We start from the raw sequence: 20,797 nt of genomic DNA on the forward strand, positions 1-20,797 counted from the left end.
ACTAATTGTTTTTTATACACATTGCCACATTTAAAGGAATTAAATGGAAAGTAGTGAGTGTCAAGCAAACTTTCAACTTAGTACGTAGCATATAATTAAATTAATTATCTAATTATTTCGAATTTCACTTGTGCTTTAAAATCATATTATCCATCTACTCAATGGTATATGCATGTCAATTGTCAAGTGGCTAATTTGAAACTACAACAAACTCAGGTTTAACATAGCTTTAATTAATATATAAATTCAAAAAACTATGGTATCACGTCACTCGCTTGACAGGAAAAAAAAAAAACTCAGTCAACCAATTGAATTTGACAGTTGGACCAAAATTTTAAATTTTAAGAAATTGTTGATTAAATAAAATAGGGACATCAAAATTATATTTCAGTATAAAAAATTATTATTGAACCATCGTGATTGATTTTTTATCACTATAGTTGCAATAATTGGTTCTTGAGTTTATATAATCAATTTTCGGCAATGTGGTCCACTTCATTCTGTACATTTGCTCAATGTGTTTGCATTTTGTCCATATCACTCATCATACACATCTTTTTTTAGAAATTATTTATATAAAATATATAAATGTGTGCATGTCAGCTTATAGATATGTAATCTGCGAAGAGTGAAATTTGAGGCACATTACTTTAGCCTTCAAATTGCTCTTAAAAGGGCAACAACACGATCCTATGGTCAGTAAATTATAAAAAGAACTAGATACAAAGGGTTAGACTGGGACCGACATCCTCTACCATTAAGAAATTTGTCTCATATTATAAATAGATCATAAAAAAATTGTACACGACCGAGTAATTGGTTTATTGAACAAAATTAATCAAAATTCCAGAGAAGGAAATACTGGTCAAACCAAGTATCATTTTACAGTTCTTGAGGGTTTGATAAGATCACATCTATGTTAACTGAATCCTTGAGTGAAATCACATAGTAGCAGACATCTTTGCGGCTGTGTTTAATTTATTTAAGTCCTTTGAATAGTCCAAGGTGAAAAACCAAAGGATTAGTGAGAGCATAATCACTGGCACCATCTTTAGGTTGGATAGTATCAATTAAATCCACATCTGCTTCACCAAAAAAAAATTAAATCGACATTTCCTTGGAGATGGAAAGATTGCTAATTTTAAATACTATCAGCCCAAATTCTTGTTTCACCTATGATTCTCTATTCTCTCCTTTCTTTCTTTTTTTCACTAATAACAAAGATGATTTTTTGTTCTTTTTTAATAAATAAAAAAATACATGCCTAATTAGGTGTTTTCAACAACAAAACTACATTTAAAAATGAAAAGGCACGGACTAGATAGGTGTAGTCTCCTGCTGCAAGAATCAGGCTTTAAATAATAACAACAATTAATAGCAGTTTGAAAAGTCAAATATAAAAAAATGGGGCAATGACAAAATTTTCCAATATAGAGAAGGCAAAATTTTCATTCCAAATAAATATCGGAAATAATATGATTATCCTCCGCAGGAAAAGGGGGTCGAGACAATAACCTATTTGCTTTCCTATTTCTCAACTTTACACATGTTTGAACTTTTGAACAGATAAAGGCCACCTACAATTGCCTACCTATCTGATAGATGTCACCGTTGAAACTATATATAAAGTCCTTTTCAGTTCACTCCACAACAAGGCCTCATATTTTCACCAGCTGCTCAACTGTTTCTGGATTTTAGAATTGTGAGATGATCTACCACCTTTGTCTTTGTAGGAATTTCTGGCTGCAACAGTCTTTCGTCCCTTATGAGCTTTCGCTATGGCATGTCGTCGTTGCTTACTCAAGTTCTTAACGAGTTCAGCTTCATTTTGCAATGTATCTTCATTGCTTTCCCCCTGTGAATCAAAATTACTTCTACTGAGGCTTCATGCAAACGCCAAATAACAAGGTTTCTATATAGAAAAATAAAAAGCTCCGTTGTGCCCTTTAGATTTTGACAGAAAATAGATCTTAACGAAAAACTAAATCAAATTTATAATGGTCTACCACTACCCTTCTGAACTAAACCAAGGAACCATGCAAGGTGCCCTCCACATCACAGTTTTACCAATTTCTTATAAATATATGCCTGTAACTTTTTAAAGAAGCAATACAAGGAAATAATGTTCTACACTAAACGAAGTTACAGTAATAAAATGAGCATATGACTGAGAAAAATCTAGATTCGGATTTACCATATAAGTCACATCAAGATTAGAGAAATGCACTAGAACTCTAGAAGAGCATAGGCATAACATACATACACGCTATCTCCCAAAAAAAAATCATCATGGCTCAGCCTTTACGACAATAAATTCTTTGAATTGAATATTATGCAGAGGGAAAAGAAAGCTGCACAAACATAGCATTGAGATAACCACCCACAATAAAAAGAATCAAACATTGCTTACATTGTCACTTGCATCTTCCTTTTCAGATCCACTGCTTTCACGTGCTTCACAAATCTCCTCTTTCCCTTGACTTTCGGATCCCTCATTCTGGTTAAAACATAATGACAAATCCTTCAATAAGATTGCAGAAAACAGAATTTCACAACTAATCTGAAAAAATTATGACAGAATATATATGCCCACCAGCCAACGGACGAACTAAAAAAACAAACTTCAGATGACCTGTTGGATATTAAAATTTACATATCACAGCTCACTTATCATATTACAGAAGATACCATATTTAGTCTTACAATCAGAACAATGAAAATATCAAGCTCAACCATCTCAAGCCCAGAAAGTAAGTTTGATATTCTTCCTATGTTCAGCACAGGTTTGCTAAACAAATACCCATAACCTTCCATCAGCATAAAGTATATGTTGTGCATCCATGTATTAGAGTCAAGGGTAACAACAGTTTGATTAGGGGTGGCAAATGAATCTAGTTATCCACTATCCATCCACAATAAATCCACCCATTACAAAAAAAAAAGGATGGATCCAAATCCATCCATTTAATTTTATGGATGGTTAATGATCCATCCACTTATTTTCAAAATCCAATGGATTCTCTAATCAATGATAGAATAAAAACATTTAAACAGATTACATGTTGCACATAAAAGGATTAAGGATGACTAACCTCCCGCCATTGTGCTTTCTATCTCAGCAGCATGCACAGAAATGTTAGACTTACTTTGAATTTTAAAATTAAAATATTAAGTGATCCTAATATTTCTTAACCACTACTCCTTCTGTTATTCTCACTAATGTATTTGGTCATGTTATTTTCTAATAACAGTTCTGTTAGTGGGATGTAACCGTTATCTACATATCCTGATTATTAGGGGTTAGTTTCAATGATGAATAGAACTGACTCTATAAAAGCCAGAGTCCCCAGTCTAAACATATCATCAGAAAATGCCCACTTCCATCGTGTGAGAGGTGTTAAAGGCCGGAAGCACAAGTAAGGTGGAAGCATTTTGTGCATGAGTTTATGTTGAGAGCTGCTGATATAAAAAGCATAATGGCTGGAGGTTAGTGATCCTTAATCCATTTATGAGCAAAATGCAATCTGTTTAAACGTTTTTATTCTATCAAATGAATCCATTTATCCACTATCCATCCAATCCATCCACAATAAATTCATCCAATCCATCCATTACAAAAAAAATTAAACAAATGGATGGATCCAAATACATCCATTTAATTTTATGGATAGTTAAATGATCCATCCACTTATTTTCAAAATCAAATGGATTCTCTAATCAATACTTAATGGATCAAAATTGATCCAACTTAATAATAAAATAAATTGTGGGCAATTTTCAACTGTCGGCTAGGATTTCTTTCAGTCGTTATCGGCTGCGACTATTTTTTGGCAGATATCGGCCTGGGTTTTTTGGCCAATAATGTTTTTTCACCGACATCGGTCGAGGCTATTTTCGACAAACGTCGGCCGATGAAATTTTTTGGACAATGTCAGCTAGGGTTTTTTCGGCCGACTTTGGTCAGAGCTATTTTTTTGCTGATGTTGCCAACTTTTTTCAGCTGACGTCGGCTGATATTTTTTTCCTATGTTAGTCGATGGTATTTTTCGGACGATGTCAGCCAGCAAACATCATCGGCTGACGTTGGCCAAAAAATAATCTCAACTAACGTTGCCCAGAAAAAATCTTAGTTGACATCAACCAAAAAAAGTCATGGTTGATGTCGACCAAAAAACCCTAGTTGACGCTGGCCAAAAAGTAGCCCGATCGATGTCAACAGGAAAACCCCTAACTGATGTCGACCAAAAAATTACACCAACTAACATTGACCAAAAAACCCTAGCAAACCTCGACCAAAAACATATTCTTTGCCAACATCGGCCAAAAAATAGTCCAAGCCAACGTCAATAGTTGATGTCGGCCAAAAAACATCGCCGGCTGAAAAATAGTCTTGGTTGATGTCGGCAAAAAATTAGCCTCAATCGTAGTCAATCGAAAACAAAATCAGTCGACTTTTGTTGGAGCTATTATTATTTTAGAAAGTATTGTGATGTTTTTAAAATATATTATTTCTAAACTAAAACTAACTAAGTTTTAAAATTTTTTTTTTTTGTGTGGATGGATTGGATGGATATCCATCCATGAAAAAAGTGTTAATGGATGGATCGGAGAGATTTTTTTATCAAATGGATCAGATCCATTAAATAATATTTAATGGATCATTTTGATTTGATCCATTAGGATACGAATTAGGATTGATCCGATCCATCCATTTGTCACCCCTAAGTTTGATTTCAGAAGGTCCTTATCCTTTACTTCATAATTATATAACCTATTCTAACAGTCCTCCATAGATGGGATGCAAGGTAAAAAACCTGGCTGTCATGGTTTTTTCTCAAGTTGTCCCATCACCTAAGTGATTTATATGTTGATGTGTAATGTTTACAAATCATGGTTCAATTAATTTGAACTCTTGTCTTTCATTTGCAGAAAAAACAGAACTAATCTCCTTATCAATCTCTGTCTTTATCTTCTTCACTGCTATATATCACATACTTTTTTTTTTGCCAGACCTTGGTTTGTAGATATGTTACTTTTATTTTCACAACACATTGGACACACGCATAATGCGTATTTTATTCATCTGATTCTCAGATAATATTATTATATTATAGATATTGGCACCATCCACTCTAACCAATGCTGATGAAACCAGCTTCCCTATTTCCACCAGGCTTTCACGGATATATACCTAAGCATCAATAATGTAATAATAAAATCTTCCTTTCTGTTCCTATTACCATTGAACTCAATCCAATTCAATCATTCAATCTTAGGTTCAATCCTCAGTGCTTCAGTACATAAAAAATAAAGACATTACCTGTTCTGACAAATGTGAAGAATCATCATCTACAGTGTCTGCTTCATTCAGGTCTTCCACCAAGTCAACCCCTTCACTATCTGAATTTGTATCACTTTCTGCCCCACCTTCAATGAACTGCACATAGATTTGAAGACCTTTGAGTCTGAACCAAATATAAGATGCGCTTGACAGTCTATAATTATAACTAAAAACAGACAATTCTAATCCCCATGTGTGATGATGATATTATGCTTCACCAAATGGAGATTCCATGGTTGGTGTTGGCAGCAAAGCCAAAAGCCGTGGAAAATATAAAAAGAAAAGCTATGTTGCCTTTTGAAACACGATCTCCATTTTTTTCCCCATCCCACATAGAACAAGAAAAACACTATACCCTCTGAATATCTTCTTCATTCTTTCTAGTAAAGCCACTGGCAGCAAGCTCTCTATCTAGAAAACCAGCACTTCTTTCTATTGAAGAAAAACTTGGCTTTCCAGCTTCATCTCTCCCTTCATCAGAACCATCAATATCATCTATGCTTTCTTGAAAAGAAAGATTGAACCTGAAACAGAGAAGAGGGACTAAATATGAAGATAACTAATTTACAGCCACATACTAGATCTAAAATCATTCGACAAGTTCAGCAATCAAAGATATATCAGCCATTCAATGATTCAATCAAAAACAGGAGATGAAACATGCATAAGAGTACTATCTATGTACCAAAAACAAATGAAAAAAAATTACTAAACTCTTCAGGTAAACTAAACTACTAAAGACATAAAACATATAAAAGAAATATAAGGCATAGATAAAGTAAAATATCATAAAAAAAAAGTCAAACTTATTAGTATTACTAAAAGAAATACCAAGACAAGAATTTATTATTTGATTAAGTAAGCAGCATGAAAAAGGCAAGGAAACTCTAAGTTCTAATGAACAAACTTCACTTTGTTTGAAAAACAAGTGTTGCAAATATTTCTTCACCAAGGTGAGTGACTTAAAATGTGCTTCTTTTTCTTTCTTTGCTAACTTGGGAGAATGAGAAAATAGCATTAGCATGGCAGGGGGGATAGAATCCCCGACCCAACATCAGGCCTTCTATCTTCTTTTCTATTTCTAGGGTGACTCTTAAGATGGGTTCAGTCTGGCTGATTGACAACTTTTAATCAAAATTGATTATTCAGATAAACAAATCTGAAATCACTACCGATATATCATCACACAATATTTCAAATTTTCAAGTTTTTCAGATGACTTTAATGCTAGCTACATTCATTGTAATATTAAAGCTGTACGCAAAATAGAGGAAAAAGGAATCAGATAAATACATCTCCCGAGTCAGAACAGAATAGTTCATAGTAACAACTAAAAACTGCAAATTCGGTTTAAATATGTTTTCGGTCCCATAAGTTTGCACTTTTCCACTTTTGGTCCCTGTAAGTTTATTTTTCTAATTTTAGTCAATGCAACCTTTTCCAATTTTGGTCCCTGTAAGATATTTATTATTTTGCTCATTTTTAGTCTCTGTAAGTTTGTGTTTTTCCAATTTTGATCTATCTAAGATTCTAATTTTTTCATTTATAGTCTCCATAAGTTTGCACTTCCAAGGACCAAAATTGGAAAAATGCAAACTTACAAGGACTAAAAATGAGCAAAATATCTTACATAGATCAAAATTGAAAATGCACAAACTTACAAGGATTAAATTAGAAAAATGAACTTACAAGGACCAAAAACATATTTAAGCCTATTAATTATATAACATTGAGATAGATGCAAGTTAGACTCAAAAGATTCAAGAGCATGACCTTAGAGGAATGGCATTATTTAAGCCTATTATTTAAGCCAAAATGAAGGGCATGACCTTAGAGGAAGCTCTTTGTTTGGTGAAAGAATGAGATAATGGAAGGCATACTTTAAATGAAATAACCCTGAGTATCATGAGTCCAAGTCCGCTGAAAATGTCTTTGATATCTTTTACTAAATGCACTTTCTAACAAGCTATGCCAACTTGTGATAACAGACACACCTAGTTACTTAGTAATATCATTTCTTTGACATCTTTTATTAAATGCACTTTCTAACAAGTTAAGCCCACAGGTTGGGCAAGCGACATGAGAATATCATTTCTATTTTTTCCTAACATCATTTTGAGTTACCAAGACAACAATAAATTAAAAATAAGGGTCTTGCTAAGCAATGCCCTTGGGACATTAGTTAAGGAACAAAAAGAAGAAGTATTAATTGTATAAAACATAAGAGAGGGTAAAATAAAGTTATGGGGAGCGCAATTTTGCATATTCCAATAAAAAATCTTTCTCCTTTTAGTTTCTTAACCAATACCCTAATGGCACTAGTTAGCATTTACCTAAAAATAATATGCAAAAGCAACTCTAGAGTTGACAAATACATGATGCAGAAAATAAAAAACCTACCTTTTCCTGAAAAACTTAAAGATGCATTCAACATCACGGTCAAAGTACCTGAAAACAAGGATAAATAATATGCTGTTAGGCCAGAAATAAAACATATGTGGCTTTTCCATTAATACCTTATATTTAAGGCGTACAACTTATGCATTTCTGTTACTAATTATAAATTTTCATCATTATATTTATACTATGAATATTGATTTTAAACATAAAAAATATGAAACTTATATGCCCACATACTACTTTCAATTTATAATATAAAACCTTGTACATGTAAATTTAAGGTATTAATCCACAAAAAATATTTTCATTTAAAAAAAAAAAGTTATATAAGCATATGCTAACTCAAATTGTTGTGCCAAAATTAACAGTTAGTTAATTATATTCTAACTCATAATTAGTTAACAGCTGAGTCATTGTTGACTCAGTGTAACAGTTAGTTAGTTGTACAGACAATTAGTTAGTTAGCAGCTAAGTCATTGCTGACTCAGCATAACAGTTAGTTACTTAAACTAACTGTTATGTGGTTAGAATTCTCTATAAATATGCTGTTGTGCATTCAGTTGTAACTAACCAATTTCATAATACAATAACAGTTTCTTAGCTTTCAGTTTTATCTTTCTCTTTCACTGATATGAATTTCTTCAAGAAACATTCCTTTTTGGGGGAGGGGGGTAAACTACAGGAGAAAGATTCATCACTTATGTGCTATATGTTAGCCTAATAAATTCTCAATGAAGTGTGATTACAATGCAAATGACATGCAAATTTTGTAAACTTTATTAGCAAAAAACAAAACACAACAAAGTGAAGTGCCAAAGTGACAGGCTTGGCTAGGAATCGTGATAACAAGTCAAAAGAAAATTATGAGAAAGACTATCATACAAGGAGGAGAATCTTACATCTGCGCATTACGGTGTGACACAGATACCATTTGTGGAAAATCAATCATTGTAATTTTTTCATCATCATTAATCTACAATGAATAGAATTCAGAGTGTAAACTAGAAGCAAAAGCCAACACAATAACTGATTTCATGAAATAAAAATTAGAATTCCTTTAATCATTTATGCTGGCATGTTAAAGCATACCATGATGTTAAATTCATTGAAATCACAATGAATGAGACCATGCTCTGCCAACCGAACGACCTGACCAAGAATTGCCTCAAAAACTGTCTCTGGATTCAGTAACTGCTTAACCTGAACACTACATTTGAAAATCAGGCAATTGTTAGCAAAACCAGAAAAAAAAAAGTGAAAGAAATACTACAAACAAGAAAGCCAGCTTAATAACAACGGATAAAAGGAGAAAACTTTAAAATTTAAATGTTAGCAAAATTAAAGAAGGAAACTTACAGAGGATAACCTTGGACGAGTGACATGACTACACAATGTCTATTGCTTTCTATTGCATTTGGAACAGGGAAGCCATGTGTTTCCAAAGCCTACTCAAGCAAATCATGAGTCACCAGCAAATCAAACAAAAAATATAATAATTCAAGTATACAGCTACATAGACTAAAAAGGAGAGGAAGGTGAAACAAAACCTTCATGAAAGCAAATTCTTTAAGTGCAGCGAGGCGAGACAAATAGAGCCAATTATAACTACTGCGATGTCTCAAGTAGTCACGCTTAGATTTGACGGCTCGGAAAGAGACTCTTCCAAGCCTATGCAACTTCATAGCCAGAACTGTTCCGTCTTCACGGGCAACCTCAAATATATCTAGCAGAGCACAAACACCAACATAAATAGCAGAAAAACGTGTGAAATGTGATTGAACAAAGGGCACCCAATCAGAAGAACATCAACTAAAATACCAGATTCCTTTCCAACACCAATCTGGCGTCCAACAGCTACAAACACTCCTTTGTTCACCATAGTCTTAATGGCAAGAAAATCATAACCAAGGTAGGTAAGGCGGAACCCATCATCTAAAATCAAATTAAGCTCTCACATATTAGAGGGTCATTCAAATGAACTTCTATATATTTATATTAGATTTTCCTTTTTACTAAATATAATAATAAACAGATTAGAAGGTACTAACATTTAGAAGAGTCGTGATGCAACAACTTGTGTTTGAGCAAGTTTTTCAAAACCTTGTACGTGCCTCCATGCCTACAAACAGTAACATAAAAATTAGTAACAACGATAAAAATAAAAAGTGAATATGGAAGTGGGTTGAAAGTTACTTGAGACGCGCAATTCGGTCGATGAGTTCGGTGGGTACGATTTCATGCTGCAACAGAGGGAGGAATCTCATTAATTTCAGCTCAAGAATTCAGAAAATAATAATAATAATAATAAAATTGGAATTTAAAAGGAGGGGAAAAGAAAAACGCACATTCCGCATCCCCAATTCAACGGCAGTGAGAACCCTAAAATCATCTTTGGAGAGATATCTCAAGACATCTACGTCGAGCTTCATTCTTAATTAGATTGGTGAGAAAGTGTGGGGAATGAATAAATCTAATGCAGAGGACTTACAATATATTCGTGAGGGTTAGATGAATCTAATGGTGAATAAAACCAGTTCACCATAAACCACCCACATAGCTGGACCACACAAACATCTTTCTACAATTCATAGTAGTCATTTATAAGAATGTAAATCTATACATATTTTTTTTTGGCGTCATAATATTTTTTTTAATACATTGATGACAATAAATTTAAAACTCCTAATACGAATTATCAAGTTCTCTAAAGTATCATATTATCGTCTAGTTTAAACGCTCCTTAAAATAATAAAATTATATATATAATCTTCAAGTATTAAATATTTGTCAAATTAATCTAATTTAGTTAATTAAATGAGTATTATAAATTTTTTAATATCATATTTTAATCTATAAAAAAGGTATTAAGTATTTATAAATTTAATTTTTATGTTGATATATACCAACGTTTAGTAGCTAATAATTTGAAAAATCATTTAGTATATTTTAGGAACTAATTAAGATAGAGAATAATATTTTAGGATGATCTATTTACAAATTATCCCATCTCCTCAGCTACGCAAATCCCAGCCTAATTGGTAGGTGGATACGTAAAACGATTCGTCTCTTCCCAAACACTAGAAATCGTGATTCGAAGCTAACGGCAAGGGTGAAACATTTTCAATATTGTTATATTATATTTGTTTCATTTTAAAAAAAATCAAAAAAAATATTTAAAAGATATTGAATTTGTTATTTATGTTTAATATTAAAATCATAATTAAAAATAATTTAAATTAAGATTAGATTGCTAAAATTATTTTATAAAATTGTTAATCCGACTCTTTTATATGATCCTTAAAACTAAAATGAGATGATTAAAATTAAAATTAGATTGGTAAAAAAATAAAATTTTAATATTATTATATTATATTTGTCTCATTTTAAAAAAAATCAAAACAAATATTTAAAAGATATTGAATTTGTTATTTATGTTCAATATTGAAATCATAATTAAAAATAATTTAAATTTTTTAGTTACAATAAATATTTAAACGAAAATTTTTAATAATTAAAATTTATTATAAAAATATTGAAACATAATTTTTAATTGTATAATAAATTTATTAGTTATAAAAATTATGAGACCAAAATTTAAAATATGATATGATTTTTTGTTTAAGATAATGATTGAATTAAAATTTAAAAATATATTTCTATTTTTTTAATAATTTAAAATTTAAGATTAGATTACTAAAATTAAGATACATTTTTTTAATATATATATATATATATATATATATATATATATATATATATATTAGTTATTATTAATATTAGATTAGATTGCTAAAATTAAGATTAGATTGGTGAAACAATTAATTTTTAATATTGTAAATTTTAAATATGATAAGATTTTTAGTTTAAGATAATGATTAAAATAAAATTTGAAAATATATTTGATTTAGTGGTTATAAAAAATATTGAAACCAAAATTTAAAATATGATACAATGGTTAGTTTAAGATAATGATTGAAATCAAATTTAAAAATATATTTGATATAGTAGTTATAAAAAATATTGAAACCAAAATTTAAAATTTAAAATATGATAAGATTGCTAGTCTAAAATAATGATTGAAATAAAATTTAAAAATATATTAAATGTGTTAATTATAAAAAAATATGGAAACCAAACTTTAAGATATAATAAGATTGTTAGTTTAAGGTAATGATTGAAAATTTAAAAATATATTTGATTTTATAGTTATAAAAAATATTGATAACATAATGTGTCATTTTTGTAGTCATTTTTATTTATAATTTATATATGTAAACAAGTTAATTATTATATAAAAAATAATTATCACAAAGTTTATTATGTAAATTTACATATACATTAAATATAAATTAGAAATTTTAATGTTATATATAACAACACTATTTATTTATAATATAATGTATTTATTAGCTCAGTTGATTTGAGTATTATATTAATAATGCAGATGAAGGTTGTTCGATCCCTTGGAAAATCAACCAAAAATCACTGTATACTTCTAACAAATTCACGTACACAATCGGAGACCAAATATGCTTTCAAAATGTCCTTAACGGAAGCAACTTACACTGAGTTATAGAAAATTTGCGAATAAAAAATGGTGCTGCAAAAATGAAAAAATGCAACTACTATTTATAACTGAAAATACCATAAGGGTATTTTCGGTGTTTTGGAAAGTTGTTGGGTGCCCCAAGCAACTCCCTTTCGGTAATTATCATATACACTTCCTAATTTTCTCAAGTTCAAACTTCATGGGAGGGTGGATTGGAGGTTAAAATCTTTAACGCACCCTAATTTTTACTTGGTGCACCCTTAAAATTTGTAAGGTTTCCATTTTACCCTTTTCATCCCACTCACTCTTTTCTCGTCTCTATCTTCCTCTTCACCTTAGGCAACACTTGTGTGGTCGTGGTCGAGAGACTAGGACAGTGGCGACTCTAATCATGTCACGATGATAATTTTTCAAGGATAGTGGCATTGCTAAAACATGAAGTGATGTATATTATAGATTGAGCAATTCGTGATAAATTTCTATTACGAATTGCTTAATGTGTAATGCATTTTTTGTATTACAGATTAATCAATCCACCGTTGAACTAGAAGATTTGAGTGAAAAAATTTTATCTTGAAAGTTGAAAGTTATGTATTCTATTGTATCACTTAACTATGTTTCTCTTAGTATATTTTAATAGTGTATTTTATTTTCTGTGTGTGTATATATGTGTGTGTATGTATGTATAGGGGATGTTTCAAATGAGAAAATCTTAAAATAAGAATGAGAAAAACTAATAAAATCCATCAAATTAAGATTAGAAGAAAAAAATAGACATTTGAGATTAAAAATACTTTAAAAATTAAATTAGTTAATGTATCAATCAAAATTCTAAATGATTTACCTAACAAAAAATAAATCTATAAAAGATATCAATTATCACATATTAAAATATTCCAATTAACTCATTTGTTGCCACCATTGCCATGACGGTTGTTGTTTCTGACACGATGACACTCATAGTGCCAATGATAACAACAACAATTATAATGATAATGACACATGGTAGTCATGATGGTGACACTGACGACGATTATTGTAATGACAATCATGATGCTGATGGTGATAAGTTGACCAACAAGACTCACATGATAATTAAAATATTTTAATGGGTAATAATTAAGATCTTTTTATAGATTTTGATTTGATTTTTTGCAAATGAATTTTTTAGAGATTTTATTTTTACATAGACTTTAATTCAGAATTTTTAACTATTTTTTCAAATTATATTGGTATAATTTGATAACTATTACATTATTCTATAACTTTTAACGAAATAATATTTTCTTAAGATTCACTATTAAGTTGAAAGTTTCTTTCACATAGATCATAGAATTTTCAAAATATACTAAAATATAAATTAGTTGATTACTTTCTTATTCAATTTTGATAAAATTTAACACAAATAATCCTAATAATATGTAAATATAACTCAACGGTTGGATTAATAAAAATCATATTATATATCAAATTATAAAAATAATATAATAATTATGAAAATTACATGTGCGTGCGTATGTGCACGTGCGCGCCCAACAAGAAAAGCAAATTTTTGGTTTGCATGAGCCCTGCAAGAAAAGTTAATTTTTGGTTTGCACTAGCATTTTTATTTTCTTATTGTAGAGGGTAACATTCCTCTCGGGGAGGATGTTCCTCGAATGTACGTTTTGTTCATATCGATCCTAAGCGACCTCGGAAACAAATCTCGTCGTGTCATAGGGTTCTTGAGGTCTGAAGGCGGTTGATTTTCTCTTTCTAGAGACCATCTGCATCAAAAGAATCACAGGAAAGAAAATTAGACAGGTTTTATTCAAGACTGAAAGCAGAAAAATAAAACAGAAATAGGGATTGAGCGCTTAGCGAGACTGACTCGCTTAACGCGCCTTAAGAAAATAACATGATACACTTAGCGCGAAGGACACGCTTAGCACGACTACTGAAAAATAAAGACTCTAGCTAAGCGAGATACCCTCACTTGGCTAAAACAACACAATGGCTAAGCGAGCATGACTCATGCAAACAGAGAAGAAATTGCGCTTAACGAGCCACATAAACAAAATTTCAGAACTTCTAATTTGCCTTGGGCCTAACGAGACAGACTCGTTTAGCCCAGGCTTATTTGACTTCAAAGGCATGGTGGCTTAACGAGCGTGGCTCGCTTAGTTGCAAACAAAATACCAAAAACCTCTAAGACTCGGACCTAACTAAACTAACTCATTTAGCACCGCATGCCGGCTTAGCGAGTTCATTCGAACTCAGAAATTAAAACTTGCAATTTAAATACTTACTAAGCTTGAATGCAGTGGCTTAGCGAGTTCATACATATGAGCATAAATTCAAACATAAATGATGAACACACTTAGTGGGACAGGACCGGCTTAGCGAGTTCATCAAAAAACCAAGAAATTCATCCAAAATTGATGAACTCGCTTAGCGAGTACATCGAAGTTTCAAAAAAAAATTCAGAAATACTACAAACAAGAAAGCCAGCTTAATAACAACGGATAAGGAAACTTACAGAGGGTAACCTTAGACGAGTGACATGACTACACAATGTCTATTGCTTTCTATTGCATTTGGAACAGGGAAGCAATGTGTTTCCAAAGCCTGCTCAAGCAAATCATGAGTCACCAGCAAATCAAACAAAAAATATAATAATTCAAGTATACAGCTACATAGACTAAAAAGGAGAGGAAGGTGAAACAAAACCTTCATGAAAGCAAATTCTTTAAGTGCAGTGAGGCGAGACAAATAGAGCCAATTATAACTACTGTGATGTCTCAAGTAGTCACGCTTAGATTTGACACCAACATAATTAGCAGAAAACATGTGAAATGTGATTGAACAAAGGGCACCCAATCAGAAGAACATCAACTAAAATACCAGATTCCTTTCCAACGCCAATTTGGCAACCAACAGCTACAAACACTCCTTTGTTCACCATAGTCTTAATGGCAAGAAAATCATAACCAAGGTAGGTAAGGCGGAACCCATAATCTAAAATCAAATTAAGCACTCACATATTAGAGGGTCATTCAAATGAACTTCTATATATTTATATTAGATTTTCCTTTTTACGAAATATAATAATAAACAGATTAGAAGGTACTAACATTTAGAAGAGTCGTGATGCAACAACTTGTGTTTGAGCAAGTTTTTCAAAAAATTAGATAAGATGTTGTAGTTCTTTATATATAGAGACTAGAGAGAGAGAGAAAAAAGACTATATATTCACCGTGTAAAATAATTTATAATTTGATTAACAGTGTAAAATAATTATTGAACTCTTTTTAATAAACATGTTCTTCTTAGCCAAATTAACATGGGACAAGAGGCAATTGAATGAAGATGATTACCACGTGTCTCAAATTTTTTATATAGGAAATAGTAAGTGAGCTTACCTTTTTATAAAGAGTTACAACTCGTATTTTTTATGAAATGCTTGTAATAGTGTCACTCATTATAAATTTATTTAACTATAAGTTAAAATATTAAAATACATTTATAAATGAATTTTAAATCTTTTATCATAAAAATTAAAGGGATATAACTGAGTTATTTAAACAGAGTGTATTAGTGATTATAAATCTTTTAATATATCTGTTTATGATTTCTAAGACAAAAGAAATAAAAATCATTCATGACAAAGTGAATACTCCAAAATATGTTGCCATATCATTCAAGTAATATTTATAAATCAATGAAAAAACAACAATTTAGAAAATAATTTATTTTAGCGTTTCTTTGATTATGTGGCAATATTTTTCATCAAAATAAAATTTGATAATGCAGCACCTTTTTTGTTGATTTTATCTGCATAAAAATGACATATTACAGGGTCACATTGACGCAAAATAGACAATTGCGGCATCAATTTCAAGTTTCAACAGTGAAACAGTAACATAATGCCCTTGCATTGTATTTTCCAGAAGTGAGCTTTTGTTTATTTATTTATTTATTCAACGTTTCAAATATTGTACTCATGAACTTATTTTTGTGTTGGACAAATAAAAACACATTTCTTCCATCTCATTACACTTTTGCAAGTTGCAGTCTAATGAAAGTGCCATTAAAACCCTCTTCAAAAGAAGGTAGAATTCAGATTTATTTAATTATTAGCTAAATAAAAGTCCATGAACGTGTTGCTCCTTTTTTGGTCAAACTGAAATCTATGAATTGATAGACATAATGAAAATGAATCCTGGACATTTCACGGAACAAATGAATGAAAGAACTTTTTGTTGGCACCAAGACCAAAAAAAGTTCACAAATGACCAGCGAACCAAACTAGTCCATGTTCATCAGCTTCATGGGCTCTATATGATGCGTACAGAGCTTATGAGTTATGGCTAGTCACATTGTTCAAGCCCACTTCTAAAGCTGCTTGTATACAATATAAAATATAAAATAATGTTACTTTGGATTAGATTGATTTTCTTAGTTTTCAGGTTTGATATGAAATTTAAATCTATTTTTTTTCATCCATTTGGTGGTTCAGACTTCAGAGTTTTGGTGGACCCAAGTTTGAGCATGCTCTGAAGCATGTAGTTCAATTGTTTTCCATTGACATTTTTTTTTGTTTGCTTTCTTGGTGATTATGATTCATCCCTCGTGCTATAGAGTCACACAGGAACCTGATACAACTTTTAAAGTACAGTATTAGTCTAATTGTATTTAACAAACTAGACATACCTTTTTCATTTCATGCTATTATTTAAATCAAAGAATCCATTGGATTTGTCTCATAAACTTAAATCTAATCTAATCCAATTTAAAGTGGTCTGAATAAATCGGTTTTTTATTTTAATTTTACTTTTACTTTTATTTTTTGAGAAGGTATTAAATAAATAATAAGACATCTAATAAAATAGTGAAAGATAATTAAAAACATCATCTGTAAGACATTATATAGCTAATAATAATATAAATATTCATATATAGACTATTAAAAATAAATTTACAGAACTTAATAATTATATATACAGAGAGAGAAAATAAAATAAAAGCAACAATGAGTTTATAGAAAATAAGATAAATAAAAACATAAAATGGATGAAAAAACAAGTTGTAAAAAAATTAAAATTGTAATGAAAAATTATGATACGCTACTAGTAGAATATTGCATCTCATGATATGGATAAAACAAATTAATAAAAGAAGCCAAAGGACTGTGTTAGAGTCCTTTATGTTTTCTCTCTAGTTAGCATGGGGATTAAAGCCAATTAATTAAAGACACCATGTAGGACTGAATTAGAGTCCTTTATGTTTTCTTTCTAGTTGGAATGTAAATTGGAGTGATATTTTAATATTGTTTTGAGTTAAAGAACCGTAAAGTATGCGAGTTAAAGCCAAAACTCCAAAAATTCAGCCCCACTTTTGCAAAACTTTTTGGGCAGTTATGGTGGAATGAACATACATGAGAAATATAATAATGCCAAACATTGAAAATTAGTGACTTCTGTTATGAAAAAAAGAGAGAAAAAAATAATGTCTTTGACTTTTTCTACAAAAGATTAACAAACGGATTATTTGTCTCATTACTATTAATTATTATAATGGTTGAAAAAAAAGTTTCTTGTACATCAATTCTCAACGCAGTATTCATTCATTTTTCCATTTTCAAACCATCTCATTCAAAGCAACATCTCTTTAAGCAAACTGCTTGTGTTTTGAGCACTAAACTGTTTCAATTGTGAATTTATAATGTTGAAGCTATGATCTGCACATAAAAAATGAAATACCAACCAGTCATGCCTAATTAAAACATAGTTTAAACGAGTTGATAAAAGACGAAAATTCAATCCAATTGCAATTCTGTAAACTAAAACAAAGTTAAATTGAATATTGTTGGAGAAATAATTCTTTAACTGTATTATTATATTCGGAGTCGACAGTGGAATTAGCAAATTATATTCTTAAGAAAAAATGCATTCAGAAATGTATCTTCAAGATAATAATAATCAATGTCATAGTTTTTTTAAAAGCAGGTTTTGCTAAACAATATCTATTGAGTATTGATTAAGAAATTAAAAGATAAAAATATTTATTGTATAAATTATAGAAGAGTAAAAGATCATAGGAAGCTTAATTTTTTGTCTTCCAATAAAAACATGTTTTTAGAGCTATGATTAACATTTGTCAAAACAAAATTAATGCAAAAATAAGAATTTTGATATGTTGGTAAGTCGACTTTTGCCTCAAAACATAATTTTCAAATGAATTTCTAAACATGCTCTAAAAAATAACAAAAAAATAATATATTCTAAAAATTATAGGAGAGTCTAAGATTATAAGAAACACATTTTTTTGCCTTCCTATAAAAACATACTCTTAGAGCACTAATTAACATTTACCAAAGCAAAATTAATACAAAAATAAGAATTTTGATACGTTGGTATGCTGACTTTTACCTCAAACATAATTTTAGTACGAATTTCTAAACATGCTCTAAAAATAACAAAAAAAAAAAAATCACTGATGTGAGTGTAAGTGTTCATAGTTTTATATATACTGGTTATAACCGGTATTGATCTGAAACTTGGAAAAAAAATATTAATGTTATTCCAAATGATATTTGGAGTTAAGGAAACAGGACACTAATATCTAATGATGGTGGTGACCCATTCAATTAAGGTACAACAACTTAGTCATTCAAAAGGAGCAACTTGGACAGGGTGAAGCACATGGTGCCAAAATGTTGAAATCTAATAGTTTCCGGGACATGGCCAATGGGTAACATGAACATTATGGGAGTTTTTTTCCCACCCATAGGTTGTTGGTTGTAAATCCTAGCCATATATTTTTTTCATTATTATTAATAGATGGAATATTTTATAAATTGGATAAATGGTTGAGTTGGTGAAATCATGAAACACTTAATTATGATTTACTAGATGCACGTTTTGATTAATATACATGTTATTTTATTGAAAAAAAAAAATTCACTTCAATAATTTTTATATTTCAAGGATTAGTCTTATAATTTTTTTACTATAATAATATGTTTTCAGCAACAAAAAAAATGAAACGGTCATTCCTTGCCGTTGTGTCTTTTTCTTAGATTTGAGACACCGAATCACATATTTAACGTTGATATACACTTGCTTAATTGTTCATCGATGCTAAACTAAAATCCAACCATTCATAATTAACTGAGTCTTTGGACAAGTGATGTGTAGCTTGGATACAAATTACTTGAGATAAATAATAAATGTTTGTGTTATATTTTAAGTAAATTCCACATTGAACTAAACATGTTATAAAATTTTAACGTTATATAATATATTAATCAAATAACTATTTTTTTTAAGGATTTTGATTGGTTATGCCTATTTTTAGTAAAGTCTGTTTTCTTAATTCTTTTTTTTTTTTAAAAGACCCGAGTTTAGTTTTACTTGTATAAGTGAATCTATGTAATTTTTATTTAATTTTTAATTGATTTTTGACTATTTTTTTTTTGTTTTTACCAAAAATAACTCCAACCAAAAGTCCACCATTTACATGATTAATAATTAAACATCTGATGACATAATTAAGAAAGTTAACTATTGCTTATTCACCAGCTATACTAGATCACAATTTTCCGCTCCATTCATTTTGAGTTATGTGAACTACTACTAATACCTTAATTGATTCTCTATCCAATTGATTGAACCCGGGGGATTCAATCTGATTTTTAAAACTATAATTAAATGGTCAGCTAAATTTGGTTGAACATACAATATTCCATTTTTTTTTTCTTTGGTGAGATTGAAGTCAAGATCCTCATTATAGTGCCCGTGAAGAAGAGTACTAATGTTTCTAGAGAGTATAGTTGTTTATTTCTTTAAAACACAACATGACGGGGATGTGCCTCACGTTAACGTTGATTTTTGATGACAATGCCAAAATATCTGAAATTTGGATTTTTTTGCTATGGTTTTTATTCACTATTTTCTTTTCGCTTCCTTAATTAGTTTGTTTGAAGGTATATCCTCTAAAAATACTTTAAAATTATTAATATAAACAATTTAATTGGAGTTTGTAGTCTGTATAATAATGTAGGATTGTTTGTTGATTCATACATATATGTTAATAATTTGGAAGAAGAAGAAGTACTACATTTTTATCGTAAAACTACGTACTATTCTATTATCATATAAGTACTTTTCGATAATAATAATAATAATAATAATAATTACTTTTAAATTCATATTTTTATTATCAAATTAATTTTAATGTCTCATTTTTTATTTGAGAATGATTATGTCATTCTTTATATATATGTTTTCTTTTTCTTTAAACATGAATCACATAAAAACATATGCAATTTTGTTATATTTACTATTGCAAAAAAGATGATTCTACATCTATTAAATGATTTTTTTAGACGGTTTTGAACCGTCTTTGTAACAAAATACATTGAAAATTAAATTTTTTTACGACAGTTCTTAAATAATCGTCTTAAAAAAGCTGCACATTCTAAGATGGTTCTCAGAAAAATAACCGTCTTAGAATGAAAATCGTCT

The 20,797-nt window shown here is 30.0% G+C and overlaps 1 protein-coding gene across 1 annotated transcript; it reads right to left on the minus strand.

The window, feature by feature from the left end:
• Window positions 1-1,431: 1,431 nt before the first annotated feature.
• LOC100789490 (serine/threonine-protein kinase rio2) lies at window positions 1,432-10,257 on the minus strand. Its single transcript, XM_003552975.5, has 13 exons — window positions 10,087-10,257; window positions 9,935-9,981; window positions 9,790-9,860; window positions 9,560-9,673; window positions 9,289-9,464; window positions 9,098-9,186; window positions 8,831-8,948; window positions 8,641-8,714; window positions 7,742-7,789; window positions 5,697-5,865; window positions 5,321-5,437; window positions 2,411-2,497; window positions 1,432-1,855 (listed from the first exon to the last, which is right to left on the minus strand). Exons 1-13 carry the CDS (start codon window positions 10,168-10,170, stop codon window positions 1,667-1,669), a joined length of 1,383 nt encoding a protein of 460 aa, XP_003553023.1. The 5' UTR covers window positions 10,171-10,257; the 3' UTR covers window positions 1,432-1,666.
• Between the last annotated feature and the right edge of the window lie 10,540 nt (window positions 10,258-20,797).

The sequence above is a fragment of the Glycine max genome, chromosome 18 (assembly GCF_000004515.6).
Source record: "Glycine max cultivar Williams 82 chromosome 18, Glycine_max_v4.0, whole genome shotgun sequence".
In the NCBI taxonomy this organism is placed as follows: Eukaryota; Viridiplantae; Streptophyta; class Magnoliopsida; order Fabales; family Fabaceae; genus Glycine; species Glycine max.